Genomic DNA, 21513 nt, shown 5'->3' on the forward strand with positions numbered 1-21513 from the left:
TCCAGCGCGTTTGGGCAGTAGCAGATGCTGGAAAAAGCGTTTGGCTTGCGCTTGGGCGCGCTCGGGCGCGCCCAACATCTGCTGTCCGGCGTATATTGCTTTTTGCTCCTCTTTCGAGTCTGAATTTGGTTCCGGTGTCTTCATGAAAGTTGTAGCTATGGATCGTAGCTTTCATTTGCACTTGGGTAGACTCCTATTGGACATCTACAACTCCAGATATGGCTGAAATACTCTACATGTGTCATGTTGATATCTCACAAAAATTCAGCACTGCACCAAAACACAACGCAATGTAAAATTACGAAAAATTCCTACTTAATCACTAAAATAAAAACACAAAACATTTTATTAACTCAAAGAAGAAAGATCAACAAAATATATCAAATAAATCCTTAATTTAACTAATGATTGAGGATAAATAAGACTAAAATAGTGGGAAAATATGCATATGATGAAGAGTCATCAATTGTGCACTACTAGTAATCCTAAAAACTTGTGTGAGAATGTAAAGATTGTTGAAAACTTCAACATGTTCAATCATCCTCTGGGTATTGGAATCCTGAATGCAACAAGACTTATGTGAGAAAATTAATTTGCAATTCATATAATGTGTGAGTTTGTATATGGATATCAAACTAAATTGAAATTGGGGAATATAAAGAACATCATTAAGATGTAAATATGGGGAAAGATGTAATGCTCCTACAAAGTGTGCATAAATAAGATGTCCAATTAGAAACTTAACAGAAATAGGTGTAATTTGTTTAATAGATGAAAGAAAATAAATAAAAAGACATACATGATCAAATACTCCTGAGTCTAGAATCAAAATAGAGGATAAAGAAGATTGAAAAACTGGTTGTGAAATGTTGGAAATTACATGATTACTAGTATCATCAGAAGCATTCTTGTTGGAGTTTAAGACAAAATTTTCACCCTTTGAAGTCTGAAGCAAAGTGACAAAGTATTGATACTCATCTTTAGAAATTGAAAGACCATTATCTGAAGTAGTAGAAGTGAGATTTGTAGAATGTTTGGATTCCACATTGTTGGTGCTGGAAGAGGAATTGAAATTGTTAGACTGATTCTTTGAACGGTAACCCGAAGGGAAGTCGTGTTTGAAATAACATGTCTCAATGGTATGATTTGTCTTGTGACAATTGGTGCAAACCATATATGGTTTAGATCCTCGGCCACGTCCCCTATCAGGATTGGAGTTTCCCTTACTAGAACCATTTGATACTGAATTGAAAGAAAACACTGTTGAATCTGGAGCTGCAGAATTGAGGGACAAATCTTGTTGCATCACCAATGAATAAGTCTTGCTAATTGGAGGTAAAGAATCCATGAGAAGTATTTGAGTTCAAACGTTTTGATAAGAATCATTCAAACCTTTCAACAAACAGGTGACATATTCTTTATGCTTGAATTCCCGAACAATGGTACTGAGATGACATGAACAAGGGTTTTTGCATATGCAAGAAGGAGTAAGTCGAAGATCTTCTAATTCATCCCATAATATCTTCATGTTAGTAAAATGTTGAGACAAAGAAAGCTCACCCTGTTTCATGGAATGCAGGTCACGTTGGAGATTTGAGAAACGAAAAATGGTTCCCTCTGGTAAATCGATCTTGAAGATCATTTCAAAGATTTGTTGCATTATAAATACAAATCGTACTCTGAGAGATGTGCAGTGACAAGGTGCAATTTATCCAAGAAAGAACGATACTGTTACCTCGTTTCGAAAGCTCATAATTGGGATCGCTGTGAGGTGGTGACGGAAGTGTGTCGTTTATGTATCGAAGTTTGTTTTTGGAAGGAAGTGCTCTTCGCATCAATCTGCTCCAATTGTAATAGTTGTGATTGTTAAGCGACGGTGCAACGAGGGTAGCGCTGAGATAAAGATAATAGGGAGAGGATTCTACCCTGCACCCCACATCTAAACCTGCCACCCCCTCAATCAACGTGAAAAATACAATTTTGCCCTTTATAAAACCTTCAACTTTTGTAACTTCTCATTTTTCACCCTCTTTTCAAAATATTCGGAAGTTTCCCAAGTTTCGAAATGATAGTTTCCAGAATTTTTGAAACTTTCGAAATAGAAAATTCTAGAATTTTTGAAACTTTCAAACAATTCAAAACTTTCGAAATAGGAAAATTTCAAAATTTTCCATATTTGAAAATTTTCGAAACTTTCCAACATCGGAAACTTTTGAAATTTTCCAAATTTAGAAACTTTCTAAATTTCCGAAATGTAATCCTTATTTCAAAAATATGAAACTATCAATTTTGAAACTTATTATAATTGGTTAAAAGGATAAAACTGTATTTTCAAGTGTCTTGAGGGGTGGCAGATTTAGGTGTGGGGGTGCATAGTATAATCCTCTAATAGGGATTTCTAGGGTTTTGAGAGGGATCAGGGGTTAGAGTTTCATTGTTAAAAGGAGGAATATGGATGAAATCATATTCTGAAGAATCACAATCAGAATCATGCATGGAATAAATGGATTGGAAATCAAAGAAAGAGAATGTTGGAAATCACCATTTCACTAATACCATATTAATAAACTCTATCATCTCATTCTTTTTAATTCTTAATAGGGAGCAAGTACAAGAGTATATATAGCACTTGTTATATGCTATAACAGAATAACAATTAAACTAATTAGTTAGTTACAATGCAAAGAGTAATCTAAGTATAATCTAATATTTCTTGATAGCTTACAACACTTTCACTGAATACTATAATGAACAACTCAAAAATTCCATAGAGATTTTGAAAGCATGAACAACTCAACTCACATATATTATTTTATCTACATTAATGACAGAGGCTTTACTTCTGATAAAGTTGAGATTTTGAAAGAATGTTGTGGAGGAAATGGACCATATCATGTTAATGCACGTTTATTTTGTGGAAATCCTAGTACAAAGATTTGCTCTAATCCTTCAAAACTAATAGATTGGGATGAAGCCCACTTAACCAAAAAAGCTTATAAACTAATAGCAAAAGGATTGGTCGAAGTCCCTTTTGCAAACCCTTCTCTTAGACATGCTACTTTTGAAATAGCTTAGAACTTGTAATACAAGCATTGATAAAGAATTTCTTTGATGAGTTATGAACAAAATTAGACTTTGTCCTTATTAGGAGAAACATATATGTATGTTTTAAAATGAATATTGATTTCTTTTCTATTTGATATATTATCTATAAATACAATAAAATGTAGTTATGTTTGATGAATAGTTTTATTTACCAAAAGTTAATTTATGTTTGATAATAAGTTAATTTTTTAATTTTTCTAGTTGCACTATGTTTGATAAAGTAGAGAAATATGAAAGGAAAAAAAATTCAAAATAACAAAATTTAATATAACAATTTAATGCAACAATAAAAAAAATTTAGAGAAAAATGAAGTTAATGGAAAATATTTTCATATCAACGTGGAAGTTGTTTGCTATAATAGAACGTCCACAGATCAATTTGCTAGAAAATATGCTTGTATATCCTATTTTGTTATTTTTTATTCTAAATTCTTTTTAATCATCATTTACAAAATTGATTACATTAAATAATTAAGCTTTTGGTAAATGTGAATCAAAAATATTAAAAAGACATTAATTGTTTTGTTTGTGTAAAATTTGCCACGTGTATTATTTTGTTTTGTGGAAGTGAATTGTTTATATTGTAGATTAGTTTATATAAATTAATTATATTTTTTAATTTGTATAACAACATTTAATTTATAATTTGTTATGAAGGATGTAAGCGTCGCATGGACACATTGACGTCAGAATATTTAGAAAATTTTCATGTGTCAATATATTTAGTTGTGTACCTATTTATGAAAAATAATTAATTAAGATTATCGTTTGATTTGCTATACACCTTGTCCAAATTATAGCAATGTTATAAATAGACGTTACATTATCTAAAAAATTATCGAGTATCAATCTTAAGATAAAATAAAATATTGTTCAATTTTTTAGTAATATTACAACTATATTTTCTTTCAAAGATTGAGTTAGACTATAAAATAGTTGTTCAATTTTTCGGTAATAATAAAAGTATTTATGTTTAGACTTTAAAATTAATTAGAAAATTGTAGGTTATAGTAGAAGAAAATAAGTTTAGACAAATAAACTAATATAGAAAAAATGAGTGTCATTTAACAATAATATCCATATATATTATGTCTTTTAGATTTTATTTTTTTTTTTACTAATTCCAAAACATATATAGTTGATAACATATCTTTAAGTATTAACAATCGATTATAATACTTTCTTTTGACCGATCCATTATCAATAACAATGATAACTATTTATTAGTTGTAATATGTTTTTAATTATAATAATTAATTTTTCATAATTATGATTTTATTTGTCAATTTTTTTTTTAAACATCCCACAATGTGAACGTTCAATATAAAATCATTAAATATTAGGTGAACTAATATCATGTCATGTATTTATTGTCAAATGCACAAGAGAATATAACTTTTGACAAATCGTCATGTATACATTCTATCTAATAAAATATATTTCATTTAATCTTAATATAGATTAAGGATGTGGAAGTTTTTTTTTCAAAAAAACAAGTACAAAATAGTATTACATGACAAGTTAATAGATTAACCATCAACGCCGACGTCAATACTCTTATTTAAAAATTTATGAATTTCAATAGGTAGCCAATCATTGAAGAGAAAAACTCTACGTTGTTACCTATCTCTCTAGACTTTCCTTTAACAAATGATGTAGCCACTACTAGGTATATTAACTATCAATTTTACAAGTTACTCGACACAAAGTTTGTCGTAAGATTCTAACTCTCATTGAAAACATATTATAATTTCAATCTTATATAAATTCAAATATCATGATTCATTCTGAATTAATTGACTTACATAGATTTTTAATTACTCTCTAAAAGAAGATATTCCAATTAACTCTCAAGACTTTATTCTTGAAATGATATTTTAAATATAAATAGGCTTTTTTCTTCGTTGTATCAATCTTTTCAAACTTACGATATGATATGAATGTTATGAGCAAAGTGTTAGATAATTTTCACTTATACTTCTTACACTAGATGGAGTCGCCAACTTTATTCATTTGAACAAAGTTCAATATTATATATTGGGAATATGTTTGTTGAGATAAAGAGCTCTTGAAGATCAACATAGTCTATTGCAATTGTATAAGTAGGTGTTTGAATTTGCACATTTTTAATGTGAAAGCTTTTCTACTGTATTGTATTTCTTTTCATAGGATTTGACATTTGTCTTTATTTCTGTATTGTAGAGTCACATCCTCTAAGCACAAAGAAATATCGTATGGTTCTTTCTTCGTTCTTCTAATTAAGTGGTTTCACTTGTTCCTTTCATTTTGGTTTCTTCTTGTTTTTTTATCTTATGTTTTAATATTTTCTAAAATAAATAAAAACTAAATAATATTACTATTTACATATTACACATAGGTGACAAGTTAGATCCATGTAACCATATGATTGACTTTAAGTAAGAGTTTAAAGGAAGAAAATCAACTTGTATTAACGTACATAACTTAAATGGTCAAATTAACTGATTTTAAAGTTTAAAAACTTATCGATTTTAAAAATTAAATTAAGAGGCAAAAAATATATTTAAACTTTTTTTTTTATAACTATCAGTTTTTACTAGAAATTTTAATATAAATATAAATATGAATTTTTTTTGACTCAATGTTTTTTTAATGTCAAATACATCAAATTTGATTGATCTAAATTTGTTATTTATTTTTTAAGATCAAAGGAAAAGTTAGACGTGATTTTTGTTATAAATATATAAATTAATAATCTTATTTTTTCTTTTATACTCAAAAAATATTTTTATGAATAAACTTTGATTTTGAATCATAAAAATGTAAACATTCGTTTATTAAGTGCATGAAATCTATAAAATATCAAATTGTTCTCTTAAATTATTAAAATCCATCCAAATGTATTTTCCATCAACTATTTTAGAAAGTATCTTAAAAAATTCAAATGACATTTTGTTGATGTTAGACAATTTAAAAAATAATTTAAATTATTAAATATTAACTCAATTGATAAATGTTAAGTAAGATGTCTTGGGTTGGAAAATTTATTGGGCTAAATTTATACTTCATATTTCATAAATTACATTACTAAATTTATGTTCTTAATGGGAGAAACAAATGCAAGCAAAATCCAGTGGCCGAAAATTTATTGTTCAAGTTAGTTGAACTCGAAATTGAAATCGTGACGTTGATGTTCTCATTGTTATCATCGAACTCACATTGTCAAAACAACTCACATTGTCTTCTGTTCTGCTCCTTCTTCGTATTACTCTCCATTCTCTCTTCGATCTAATCGCCTCTCAAAACCTTTATATTCATTCACACCGACCCATTTCGCCATTTGAGTTCTTAATTAAGAATCATCGCTTTTTGATTCGTGGGTTTTGTTCAAAATGGCTTCTTTCACTGTCCCTTGTCCCAAATGTCTCTCTTTTCATCATTTTGGTTTGAAATCTCAGACCCCAACAAAGAATATTCAATTGGGGTTCAGCAAATCTCAGTCATTTGGATCTGTGAGTCGTGATTCAGTTTCAACTGGGATTCAGGTCTGTAATTGTTTTGTCAAATTTGAATCTTGGTTTTTTATTTTTTTATTTTTTATTTATTTATTTAAGTTTGAATAATAAATTTTGCATAGTTTTTTTCTTGTTCAGATTTTGGATTGTGATTGATGATGTCACTGTATGTGATTAAGAGACTTTTTATCACATTTCAGCTTATTTCTTTAAAAAATCACTTTTGAGAATGGTGTTTTATGTCTGCTTATATGTATGGTGTTTGAGATATTCACTGTTTGAGAATGCTCAATTGAGTAAACCTTCAATTTGATTCCTAAATTATATTTGATCGTAAACTATTGAAATGTGATAAAAAGTCTCTAAACTGTTCTCAATTTACCATGTTAGTCTCTAGACTATCAACTATCACTTTCTCATATTTTCAAAATAATTGAAGGACTAATTTGATGGATTAGTAATAGTTAATAGTTTATGGACTATTTATTATATTTCTATAGTCCAGGGACTCTATAGAATAGAGTGAGACTGATATTTTAGGGACCAAATTGAAGGTTTATTTTTTTCAATTTGTTTGCCTGAATTCAAGCTTATTGGCTGATTTTTATTTTTATTTTTATTTTTATTTTTGTTTTCCTTTTTTAATTTTTGGTGCCGTGTTGTTAACTTATTTCTTGTTTTAGCATATATCAATTGTCAAGTTATTGTATATACTTACATTTTAGCATAAATTAGTAATTAAAAAGAAATACACATCACTGTTTTCTGTGTTTTTTTGGTTGGTGAACATTGTGTTTTCTGTGTTGAGTTATGAGTGTCCTTTACTTTTTTGGGAAAAAAGATAACCTTTTGTTCCTTGAAGTACTATTTATTTGAAGCTTTCTTTTTATCTCACACTTTACAGTTGATACATATTTTGATCTATAAAAACATAGTAGTTTTTTATCCCCCACTATTGCAGTATTTTCTGCAGAGTGGAGATTCATAAATAGAAGAAGTGCATTATATTCATTGCATTTGATGAATCTGTTGCCACAGATGTAACTGCAAACAGTGTAGTTATTCCCTCAGCTTCTAATTTGCTTAAAACCGGAGAAACTCATAATTTATCCGTCAAAACAATATTTGTCTGTAATTTGTATTCTGAATTCACCGAATATTAACAATAAACTTGTCTCCGAGGCTTTGCAGCTATATTTTTCTTCCTCATTATTTATGTGTTTGATCGTTGTTGCTGTGTCCTACAGTGCCTTGAAAGGAAGCAATCTTCTGTCTGGAAGGTTCAAGCACATCCTAATGAGGTTAGTTCTCGTCGAGTTTACTTTGAATGATTAATTTTCATCATCCCTAATACTGCTACGATTTATTGTAATTGTAATATAAATTAACAATAACCATTTACTTTGATTTTTATCTTTTAGGCTGCTACTATTGAAAATTCTTCAAATTCTGCACCTGTATTGGTCAATGAACCTAAAGTTGCTTCACCAAAAGAGGAAGATAACCATAATGGGAAACCCTCTGGTCCAAGCACTTCTACTGATGCATCTTCAGTTTCCACATTTATGAATCAAGTTTCAGAACTTGTTAAGTAAGACTAAGCTTCTGCACACATTAGGATATGAAGCATCCGTTTATATCATATAGTGTTGTCAATAGCAGATCACAGAAAATAGCAGTTAGTTCAAATTCTGCTACGCTACAATGTCATAACACATCTATAAACTATAGCTGTTGTTTGGCAAAACTTAGTACTAAATAGCGTATTGCGGAACAATAGTAGTTTGTTCAAATTCCGCTACACCATAGCGCTATAGTATCGTTATACTTATAGCTGCTATTTGAAAACACTGATATTTGTTTTTGTTTTTTTGTGTGTGTGCAGACTTGTGGATTCTAGAGATATTGTGGAGCTGCAACTGAAGCAAGCAGACTATGAGCTTACGATAAGGAAAAAGGAAGCTTTGGAGCCTCCTCCACAGGTGTCACAACCATATCCCTATCCGGCATATGCTTCGCCACAAGCACCACCACCACCACCTCCAGTTGCTGTTTCTGCTCCTGCAAGCGCTCCACCTTCAAAAGTAGTTCCTGCCTTGCCTGCGCCTGGAAAAACCAGTGCATCATCTCATCCTCGGCTTAAATGTCCAATGGCAGGAACTTTCTATCGATGTCCCGGACCTGGTGAACCACCATTTGTCAAGGCATGTATTAGTATTAATGTATTTTTTATGTGTGTATATAATCATGTTATTGGTGTGAAGTATCTACTGGCTTTATGCTTTTACTGATGACTAATCTTTGATGGAGAACCTGATTGGTCACTTTTAGCGGGGTCTCTCTCCTTTGAACCATATTTTTTCTAGTCTTGAACCCAAGACCTTACTTAAGTGATCCGAGTGCACTTACTCAAACTTCACTAATATATGTAATATAACAGTGAAGTTATTTTTTAGGTGTCAATATTACAAATTATACAACTAGGTGTTACAACTAATTATTACTGTTTTCGTTAGATAAAATGATTTATAACCTCATTCCTTTGTTGATGTTTCAGGTGGGAGATAAAGTTCAGAAAGGGCAGGTTGTTTGCATTATTGAAGCTATGAAACTGATGAATGAAATTGAAGTATGTGTATTTATCCTTTTTATGATGGTTTTGTTTTGCATCCTTTTCTTTATTTCTTTCTCTTTTTACTAACTTTACTTACTTTCTTGATTTGTTTCCTCTTTATATTCTGGAAATTTATCTCATAGTTACTTTTGATTATAGTTCTGTGTAATAAAATATATAAATCATATAAAAGGTTCTTCACTGTAGTACTCTCATGCACATTGTTTTTGTTCTACTTTGTTATTTCCTTCTTATTCTTTTGCATTAGTTCTTGTTACTTATTTATTTATTAAGAAGCACTAACAGAGACATGGTCATGACAAGAACACCAACACCTAGACAATGTTGTCACTAGCGGATCACATAAAATAGTAGTTTCTTCAAATTCCACTATGCAATAGTGCTGTAGCACTGCTGTTGCTGCTATTTGACAACATTTTAAACTAAACAGCGTATCACAGAACAATAGAGTTCTCTTCAAATTCTACTACGCTATAGCTCCTATTCAACAATATTACATGCTGACACTGGTAATAATTTAAAAAATAGAAGTAACTGTCTGTATATATAAATACACGTGTCAATGTTGTGTCGGTGTCTGTCATAACTCAAACATGCCTTCAATCTGAAGTGTTTGTGATAGTTATTTAGCCCTTAGAAAAACAATTCTAATTACTTGGTTCTCATTCATTGCTTTTCAGGCTGATCAGTCAGGAACAATAACTGAGATACTAGTAGAAGATGGGAAACCAGTCAGTATAGACATGGTACTTTCTCTCTCTCTCTCTCTCTCTCACACACACACACACACACACACACACACCTATTTTTGTGGATTCAGGCACAGTTACAACTCTCAGCCGTCTTGATTTAGATCAACAACTGAGATCATTTTACATAGTAAAATTGACTGTGTGATCTGAACCGTTTAATCTGAGATCAACGGCTGAGATGCACTACAGCATGAAACTGTGCGTATTTGAACTGCATAGAATTGCGATCCTATTTTTTTCTAACTGAAATACTTAATTTAAACTTGTGTTTCATGCAGCCTCTTTTTGCAATTGCACCATGAGGTACAAGAAGGGACCTTACAAAGTAGTTGTTGGATCAACAAGGCACAAACATTGTGATAATTCAGATATATATTTATTGTGCAATAATATTTGTTCCATTTTAGAAAATCATTTCATTTATTTAAAGAGACATTTCAAGACATAAATGCCGTGGCATATCAGGAGTGTTGGAATTTGTAGTTCTATATAAACAGTTTTAATAATATTTTCTTGTAAAAAAAGAAAGTTTTAAAATTTTAGTCTCAGCATTTACCTAAATTTGGATTGAATGATGTGAATTTGAGTGTGCATTTTATCACAGCCTCCATTAAATGTTGATTATTTACTTTGATATTTTTTCATTTCAGTTTTTTGTCTTCTTGATAATTATGAGTTTTAGAATGTGCTTGGTAGAGGAGAACTTCAGCTTATAGCTTAAAAAACAAACTTATTTTACTAACAATTTTTTTTGGATACCATTGTTTTTTATTACTTTTCAACTTGTAATTTTTTATTGAATAAAAAAAGACTTGTAATTTATTATTTGTTTTTTGGTTTTGATCTTTATTATTTCATATTAAACCTTATTTCTAGTATTTCTATAGAAACTAATATTTGTTTTATCAATGTTATCTTAATTTTCTATTACAAAATATTTTTGTATCAAATATTTTGTTAATATATACCTACAAAATATTACAGGCATATGTCTCTATCTATACATGCAAATGTTTGATTCAAAAATATTTGGTTACAAATTATTTTGAAATATACTAAAATCAACTTTATTTATTTATTTTGTTTTCTCAAGAAGGAAAAATATTCTCATACTTTATTGGTGTCAAATTCAAAATCTTCCTATATTTTATTGCAAAATATTTTGATAAAATAATATGTTTTGATTAGTTGAATTGATGTAAAATAATTTTATATGTCGTATAATCATAGTCTATTAGAGCATCTCGAGACGAACTCATTTTGTTACGTTAGAGATGCTCTTAATTTGTCATGTGATATTATTTTGTATTTGCTTTTAGAAAATAACTACCACATCCTTAATCTATATTAAGATTAAACAAAACCTACCTATTTTATTAGGTAGAACCTATACACGACGATTTGTCAAAAGTTATCTTTTATTGTGCATTTTACAATAATAATAAATAATAATAATAATAATAATAATAATAATAATAACAATAATAATAATAATAATAATAATAATAATAATAACAACAATAACAATAATAATAATAATAATAATAATAATAATAATAATAATAATAATAATAATAATAATAATAATAATAATACTAAAACTTCCATTACATCAACAATTTCTGTAGGCGTCTGTTGAGAATTTATTGACCAATTAAAAAATAAAAAAAAAAACGATTTGTTTTTTTGAAAGGAATGATTTTTCAAACACTACCAACCACTGCTTCAAACTTATACTCAAGATTACATAAATTTAATTAAAAATTTTATTTTATTTTACGAATTGTTTTTGGGCCTTCATACTTTTCTTCTTCTTTCACCGTCTTTCGTTGATCATCTATAATCTCCCGTTTTCGGCGCCTCCCTTATAAATATCATTCGTATTATTCTATCTATACACAATTCCCTTTTAATTTTCCTTTACCAAATGTTTCTTATTCACTGTGTTTATCTTTCTGCTATGACTGGAAAAAAAAAATCTAGATTTTGTTACTTCAATTTCTTCCAGAGTTATGTAATTTGATTGTTAGAGTTGTGAGAACGTGGTTTGTGTCTGATCTAAATGTCAAACGTAAATTTTATGCTATGGAAATAGTATTGATGGACGACAAGGTTTAATTCTTTCTTTTATAATTCAAAGTTTTAAATTATACACAAATTGATTTTGTAATGTTATTAATTTAACAAATTTGTGTTTAATATTTTTAGGGTGATAAAATTCAAGCAACCGTGCGAAGATCTCTTATTTCTCAATTTGAGACTAATATTCGTGATGAAGATATGTACAATGGTTTCATTCTTTTCGTGTTGCTTCTAACTTTAGAGCATTGAATTTGCAAATGGTACAACGGTCTGAGAAATAGAAAAAGTGGTCACAGACTATATGTACTCATTCATTTCATTCCTAGAAATTCGAAATGTCAGGCTACATGTACTCATTCGTTTCATTTCAAAAAATTCGAAATGTTGACATGAATTACTAAATTTATTTTAATTTGTTACTCATATTTTATTTTAGTTATTCAAGACAAGACAAAGTTTATGAAATGAATGGTGTAGTACAAACTTTAAAGTTATTGAGTCAGAGAGTCAGGTGAATGAAACTTTTTATACTATATAATTTTTTTTAGTATTTAATAACTTTTTTTATTAATTATTCACTAATTTCAAATACTGTTTTAGCAACTGCTTCAAATTCTTAACAAAGATTACATAAATTTAATTAAAAACTTCTTTATTTTATGAATTATTTTTGTGTTTATCTTTGTGCGATGTCCGATAAAAAATTGTATATATTAGATATCACTCGTACTCTAATATTTATGCGTAAGGTTTATCTTAATAACTTCGATCCTAAATTCTATACTAAATAGTTACTACCACCAAGATTGAATTAACAACAAACTACCACCAAGTTAGATTACTCAAACATGAATGCAAACAACTCACCTAAGATTGAGGAAAAAAAATATTGATGGAAGGCAAGTCATCCAAATAAAAAAAAATTTATTTAGGAAGCATGACAATAGTATCAAATATCTCTTACGAATCACACGGATATATTGATAGGACATATAGAGTTAATGGTATTTCATAACTAATTGATTGAGCAGCAGTTTGTAGACCACCCAAAATAAATACTAAAATTTATTTAAGTAATGGTTTTTTATTTTTTATTTTTAAGTAATGGTTTTTTAAACACTAATTTGTCAAATACATTACATTACGATTAGACAATTTTTATAATGATTACATTTTAATTTTACTAATGTACTATATATTTTACCTTCTAAGTTTATTATTAAATATCATATAAACTCAAAGGAATTTAAAAGATTCATAAAGACTACATTTATCAAAATCAACAATTTTAAAGGATTCGTGAAGACTAACATATCACAATTAATAAATAGTTATTATTAGTATTGATAAATGGTCGGTCGAAAAAAATATTATAACTAACTGTTAAGACTTAAGACATGCTATCAACTATATATGTTTTGGTATTAGTAAAAACAAATGTTATGATTTAATATTAATAAATTTTATTTTTTGAAAGACATAATATACAAGAATATTATCCCTAAATAACACTTATTTTTCTATATTATTTTATTTATCTAAATTTATTTTCCTCTATTATAACCTACAATTTCCTGTCGATATTTCAAATTCTAAACCGCATTTTTTTGAACGATTTCCACTTATATTGGCACAATTTTTTTTAGACGGTATTTCATGTCATTTAACTAGCTGAATCATATATGTATATATATGTGACTCAAATAAATCATAAAGTTACTAATTAGGTTGTCTATCATTTAAATAGCAAATTACTCTTATTTAAGTTTTCAATTAGGTCACGAAGTTACTAATAATTTTGACCGGTAATTATTAATATCTAAAAATCAAATTAATTTTAAAATCTAACATTGACGGATATACTATTAATATCACTGGAAAATTGAACAACTTTTCAGTTTAACTCAATTCCTATAAGAAAATATAGTTGGAATATTACTGGAGAATTGAGCAACAATTTTATTTTATCTCAACGCAATTTTTTGAGATCGATACTTGATGATTTTTAGACATCGTAACCTATATTTACAATGTTACTATAATTTAAACTAGGTGCAGAGCATATCAAACGATAATTTTAATTAATTATTTCCATAAATGTGATACACATATTGGCACATGAATTTTTTTAAATACTCTGACGTTATGTGTCCGTGCTAGGCATACTTTCTCTATCTCAAATTATGAATTAAATAGTTTTACACAAATTAAAAAATATAATTAATTTATATAAATTAATCTACAATATATACAATTAAATTTCACCAAAGTAAATAATTAATAACAAGTTTTAGACAAATAAAATAATTAATATCTTTCTAATATTTTTCATTCACGTTTACCAAAACCTTAATTATTTAATGTAATCAATCTTGTAATTGATAATTAAATCAAATTTGGAGTAAAAATAACAAAATAGGATATTCAAGCGTATTCTCTAGCAAATTGATTTGTGGACATTCTCGTATAGTAGACAATTTTTTGCATTGAAATGGAAAATATTTTTCATTAATGTCATTAATTTTATTTTCCCCAATTTTATTTATTATTGCATCAAATTGTTATATTAAATTTTGTCATTTCGAATTTTTTTTCCTTTCATGTTTCTCTACTTTATCAAACGTATTAGAACTAAAAAAATTAAAAAAGGTATGAATATTGTGTTTATAGATAATGTATGAAATAGAAAATAAATTAATATTCATTTTACAACATACATATATGTTTCTCCTAATAAGGACAAAGTCAAATTTTTGTTCATAACTCAGCAAATAAATCATTTCTCAATGCTTGTATTACAAGTTCTAAGCTATCTTGAAAGGAGCAGGTTTAAGAGAAGCGTTTGCAAAAGGGCCTTCCACCAATCCTTTTGCTATTAGTTTATAAGCGGCTTCGGTTAAGTGAGCTCCATCCCAATCTATTAGTTTTGAAGGATCCGGACAAATTGTTGTACCAGGATTTCCACAAAACAAAAGTGCATTAACATGGTATGGCCCATCTCCTCCACAACATGATTTCAAAATCTCAACTTTATCAGAAGTAAAGCCTGCATCATTAATGTAGGTTAAATAAGATATGTGATTAAATGAATTTGACAAGAAAAAATCATTGTAAACTTATCAAGAAAATAAAATAATTGATCCACACACCATATTGTTGTGGATCTTGATATAAACGTTTGGTGGCACCGTAATAGTCAAAATATATTATCTTTGCTTGAGGGTGTTTCTGTTTTAATGTCTCTATGGAATTTTTAAGCTGTTCATTATAGTATTCAGTGAAAGTGTTGTAAGCTATCAAGAACCCAAATTCATCATAGTCTTTCTTTCTTCTTACTATTCACAAAGTTCAATACACCAGCATTACACCCTAATGGAAAATTCCCTAGAATTACTAGTTCTACTGCTCCTTCTTCAATTAATGCCTGCCAAATAGAGAAAAATAAATCATTATTAAATTTGTCCAACACTAATATTTATTCAATAATATATCTAATTTAAACCTAGTTAATTTTAACTATTTCAATTTGATATAACATACCACAACGGTATTTGTAATTGATTCAACCAGTAAAGGAACTATTTCTCGTAGTTCTATAACAGTTTTCTTTGTCATATGTGAAAAAAAATATCATTTCCACCAATCTCTCCAACAAGAAACAACGATTGTTTAAAGTAGTTGTCGCACTCTGTATCACAACGTAACAAAATTTGTGTTAGTAATATTGAGAAAAATCTATGTATTTGAGAAAAAATAAAACAATATGCAACAAGTTATGACTCCCTTCTTTATATCTACTTGGCTTTTTGTGATATTCTTATAGGCCGACAAAAATGGTAACCCGTATGCCTCAGCTACAATTAAATAACCATGAGCTAGTGAATATTTTAATAAAAAATATATCAACATTAAGTATTATAGATTTTAATTTAACAATTATAGCAAATAGATTATGATAGAGTGCTAGCTAGTATTTTTCTTATTTATCATTTCTTGAATATGAGAAAATTTTATTTAAAAAGTAAAAATAATATGTGTAAAAGTACCTATGAAATCTATGATGAGTCGTCCATTCGACATACGTCCTGATGGATATTTAAAGTACGTGGAGCCATAAACACCATTTTTATTCATAGATGGGTAGTCAGTTGCAGCATTTCTAGTGTCACTTGTAGAGTCACCAAAGTTGAAGATAGCTTCATACGACAGAAGATTACCATTTGAAACAACATTTCCGAAAAATTCACATGCAAATGTGATAATAAAGAGAATAAAGATCTTCATGATGTTATAGAAATATTAGAAACGACTTGTTGTTGTGATTTTAGAAATGGGATTGATATGCTTTATATATTGTCCAATTACCCATTTGTTTTGTCCTGTTACAATATTTTCTAATTTGCAAGTTGTAAGTTTTTTTAAACTATTTTTAGTTTTGTAATCTATGATGTTAGATCCAACTCACACTATCCAACGCATACACATAAATGAACACATATTTATTACTTTACGATGAACATTATTAGTTGTCATTGTTTTGGTTCTTTATATTGTTGTTGCTTCCACTTTCTATTTTTGTTGTTTTCATCTAAACACTCTAAAACAACATTTATATACTAAAATTACAGGTCATAACAATTCTTCTTTTTTTCTAAATGTCGTAGCAATTCTAAGATAAATACTAACAGGTGCCCTTGCCCCATAGAGACTTGTTAAATAATCCAAAAAGGAAATATAATTGTGGAAGTTGTGTATACAATACTTTACTCTTGTTTACGCAAGTAATTTAGAGTTAAAATGGTACCAAAATATGAAGTAGAGTTTAATATCAATTATAGGATTGAATTATCTTCTGATTGTTCTGTTGTGATTACTATGTATTGAAGATGATAATAATTAATAATTTCTCTTAATAATTTGATGTTATAATAAGATATTGATTTTTCATGATTGATTTTGACCTTATAATGTGATATTATTTTCTTGAATGTTTTAATATACCATGATGCGTTACGATACGATTCTATTAGGATTGTTTGTATGTCATTCTCACTTATACTATATTATCAACATGATTCCGAAACTCACCTCTTTGTTGCTTCTGTTTGAGTGGCTTGACCCGACATTTGCAAAATCACATTTATTACAAGTTAAAGATTTTTCAAGTTCAAGTTCAAGAAAATCTCACTCTGATATGTGATACTGGGAATGTGATTTATAAGTTATATTTTACTTATTTAATAATTATTTTTTGTAAGAAAACATTCTTAGTAAGCTTTTGAAATTAAATTAAGAAATTATAGTTAAAAATCAAGTTTATTGAGATTTAACTATTTTATTTAAGGAATAAAGTTTAAAGCGTTTCATGTGTACTTTGATAAATGTGATATCCTAAATTACTTGTAAAAAATTTATTTTTCTTTGAAAATGTTTTTATTTATAGGCTGCAAGTTCTAACTAAATATGGTGTAATTTATTATATGCAATGTTTTGGGATTTATGGTGTTACATTTGAGAGTTTATAGGTTTTTTAAAAGAAAACGTGAAAGATTGGGAAAGATGAAGAAGGTCGAGGTTTATAAGGATATGTTTATGATGTGCAACTTTAGACAAATTCCCTCCGATTAAAAGTGCAAATTTGGAGCATGGAAAATTTGGCATAAAAAAAATCTATATTTTAGGTAAATTTTAAGAATAAAATTTTAGTTTAAGTCCCTACAAAATGCAAACATTTTCATTTAAGTCCTTAATGCTTAACAATGTTAGTTTTTTAATGGTTGAATAATTAATGAGTTTAAATTTAGTCTCTAAAAAATTCATGAAATTTGGTTAAATGAGAATTTTGTAATGCCCTCATTTTTTTAATTAATTGATTAGAACGCTTACTTTTGTTTCTTTTTATTGTTTATTTAGTTTATTTATTCTAAAGGATCACTTAGGAGTGGCTATAATAGGTTAGTAATCTATTTTATTCAAGTCATTTAATAATTTATTTTCACTATCTAATGATTTATTTTGACTTTTGGATGAGTTAATTTTTTTTTAAGTATGTGTTGATTTATTGGCTATGTTAATTTTCTAATTTAGAAGTATTAAGAATTAATTGTGTTAGTTTTAGGATGGGCAGCGACAAACCAATTTTAAATAAGTCAAAAATTGATTGGGCTTAAAATGCTTGAATGCCTTGCTTTTTCGCGTTGGTTTATTTTTGACATTGAGTTGAATTGTCTTACATCACAAATAATAGGAATACACGTGATTTTATAAATAAATAAATAAATAAATAAAATATGAAGCTTTTGTTTTACACCTAATTTTCTTTTATCATGCAACATGTTAGTAAAAGATTTGACCTTAATCACTTTCCTTCCTTCACCGCAACTAGTTTCCATTAGCCTTTAACCATAACTAACTTACTTCACTCACTCACTTTCTTCTATTTTTTTATCATAAGTTATACTAATATTTTAATTACACTTAATTCATTTTTAAATATATTTTATATTGTTCTTATTTTTTTTTAAAAAGTAAATCCGTCAAAAACTCCCTCCAAACATAATTTTAAGAGGCTCAAAATGGGATTTTTAAGGTTGTATCCTTAGAATACGACCATGTGAAGATGCGACCAACTAGTTTTGTTTATTTATTTAGTTTTTTTATTTTATTTTAATTAATAAAAAATAATTAAAAAACAAAATTATATTAATAAAATTAAATAAAATATATTAAATTAAAAAATAAAAATACATCAAACTTAACGTAGTTGACTAGATGTGTCAAAATAAATAACGTCTTCCTAATATTTTGCATATAAGATGGCAACACAATTTTATTTTATTAACAACTCCCTCCTATTTTTATTTTGATCTAATAAATAAAAAAAATAATATAAATAATAATAAAAATAAAATATTGTTTATTTAATTAACAAAATAATAATAAAATATTTAAAAAAAATCAAAATATATTTAATAAAAAAAATACATCAAAGTTAATGTCACTCATATTTTGCAAATACTAGCAACTTAATTCTATTTTGTTAACAATTTCCTTCTATTTTTTATCGGGATCAAATAAATAAAAGATAATAATAATAAGAATGAAGTGTTTGAAAAAAAAATAGGATAGAGTTGTTGTTGTTGTTGTTATTATTATTATTATTATTATTATTATTATTATCATTATTATTATTATTATTATTATTATTACTATTATTATTATTATTTTGATTTTTATTTATTATATTCAGAGAAAAAATAGGATAAAGTTGTTAACAAAATAATATTAAGTGCTAATTTAACGAGAAAATAGGAGTGAGTTTTTAGAATAATATAACAAGTTATTTATATTGACACATCTATTCAACCACGTTAACATTGTTTTTTATTTATTTTATTATTATAATTTTGATTGTTTTTTTTTTAAATTTTATTATTATTTTTTATTACATTAGCAACATTTTATTTTTAATTTATTAGATCAGAGTAAAAATAAGAGGGAGTTGTTAACAAAATAATATTATTTGATTTTATTGATATAATTTTATTTTTTTTAATTATTTTTAATTAATTAAAATCAAAAGTTAAAATGAAAAATTAAAACGGAAGTAGTTGGTTGCATCTCTGGAATACGACCTCTTACTAAAAAATAAAAAAGTTTGGTTGCATCCCGGAGATACAACCTGCTACTGGTGCCAAAAAATAGAGCATTTTAATTTTTTATTTTATTTTTATTTTTAAACTATGACATTTTGGTTAACTTTTTTCAAAAAAGGATATATTGATAAAAAAAAACCATAATATTGATGTTCAAAAATTATATTTGTAATTGCTAATAATTTTGGAATATTCCTACATGGATTTGTCATACAATGATTTTAATGACACATCTATGTTTTTAAAGGATAATTTTGTAAACATATTAAAAGATAAAAGAGAGAAAAAAAGATAAATGATAATTTTATAAATATTTTAAAATATAAAGAATAAATTTATAAATGTTTTAAAAGAAAAAAGATCCAAAATAAAAGATCTGTAATGTAATTTTGTGTATGAAATTAATAAACCTCTCTTTTTCTATGTAAGTTATTTTTCATGGTAATGGTCAACAATAAACAACATTAAATCTCAGTTGTTGGATGAAGATCGGCCAATTCATATTTTAAAATGTTGCTTAAACTTGATAAGGTAAAATCAATATAGAGTATAGAGTTGTCTAGTCTTCATCCAAGCATTGAGATTGTCATGCATGCATGATCGCCACTTTTCTTGCTGAATATGGATCCTACACACAATTGAATAAATAAAAATCTCTCATTTAATTAATTGTTAATTTTTATATGATATATAACATTTGGTATATATGTTTGTATAGAGGTTTGGTTATGGTGATCTATTCAAACAAGGATGTGGCTCGCAACCACAACACTAAGCACAACTATATTTAATAAGATGGATGTTCATCCAACCCTGATGTTATTTTTATTTTATTTTTTTAATTTTTATTTTATTTTATTGAACCCTAACTTTTGGTGATGTAACATATCATAACTTTCGATAATATATTGGGGGCGAATGGATATAATCGGGGTGAATGAACACTTTTCATTTAATAATGGATATACTTTATATGTTTTTAAATCATATGCGTTAATGATCTACGATGATGCATAATGGGTGCAGACACAATAATAAATTTGGGGATTTAATAATATTGATTAGATTCCCATTTCACTCAATTGGGGACAAAATTGGTACATCAGAAATAATTTGGTTGGACAAGCTTTGTGAATTAGGGTTATTACAAGTGATGGAAAAGTTTTGGAGTTTAGTTTTGTTGCTCCTTCTAATTGGAAATTCGGACAGACCTATGAGGCCACAATAAGTTTTTACGTTAAGTTGTATAGTTTAGTTGAAATATAGTCACAAAAATATTATTAGTTTCATGTACTTTCAAGTGTAAACTTTATTACACTTGTATACTAAATAATTATATAAGTTTTGTTAAAAGAAGATGAATCTATACATTCTAATAAAGCAAACTTGATAATTTGACAAATTTGACACGTGTCAGTTAGACAGAGTGTTAAGAAAATATTAAGTTTCTATTAATAGAAATAATAACTCATTGTGCAGATTTTTGGTTTTACAATAAAAGTAAAATCCCATTTCATCACGACTTTACACACGATACGTCCGTTGAGAAGTTAATGGTCAATTAAAAAAATAAGAATAATGAATTAAAAATAAAATACAATACACCATTTACAGTTGAGAATTTAGTGGCCAATTAAAAATTAAAAAATAAATTATTTTTTAAACACGACTTTATCAACCACCAATTCAACTTAATTTAATTAAAAAATTTATTTTATATTCTTTTCTTTTTTAATAATTCTTTTGGTGTCTTCAGATTTCCTTCTTAATTTCGTCCTCAGGTAACCGTC

At 27.3% G+C, this 21513-nt stretch overlaps 1 protein-coding gene and 2 pseudogenes across 1 annotated transcript; 2 read left to right on the forward strand and 1 right to left on the reverse strand.

The window, feature by feature from the left end:
* The window catches only part of LOC101506573 (GDSL esterase/lipase At5g45910-like), a 14054-nt pseudogene extending 10979 nt beyond the window's left edge, over positions 1 to 3075 (forward strand).
* A 3141-nt stretch (positions 3076 to 6216) lies between these two features.
* Positions 6217 to 10630, forward strand: LOC101496375 (biotin carboxyl carrier protein of acetyl-CoA carboxylase, chloroplastic-like). Its single transcript, XM_004489445.4, has 7 exons — positions 6217 to 6629; positions 7847 to 7900; positions 8021 to 8190; positions 8485 to 8803; positions 9157 to 9228; positions 9915 to 9980; positions 10265 to 10630. The coding sequence occupies exons 1-7, from the start codon at positions 6477 to 6479 to the stop codon at positions 10286 to 10288; spliced, it is 858 nt and encodes a 285-aa protein (XP_004489502.1). The 5' UTR covers positions 6217 to 6476; the 3' UTR covers positions 10289 to 10630.
* A 4242-nt stretch (positions 10631 to 14872) lies between these two features.
* LOC101496703 (GDSL esterase/lipase At5g45910-like) lies at positions 14873 to 16352 on the reverse strand (annotated as a pseudogene).
* Between the last annotated feature and the right edge of the window lie 5161 nt (positions 16353 to 21513).

Source organism: Cicer arietinum, chromosome 3 (assembly GCF_000331145.2).
Source record: "Cicer arietinum cultivar CDC Frontier isolate Library 1 chromosome 3, Cicar.CDCFrontier_v2.0, whole genome shotgun sequence".
NCBI classification, from domain to species: domain Eukaryota; kingdom Viridiplantae; phylum Streptophyta; class Magnoliopsida; order Fabales; family Fabaceae; genus Cicer; species Cicer arietinum.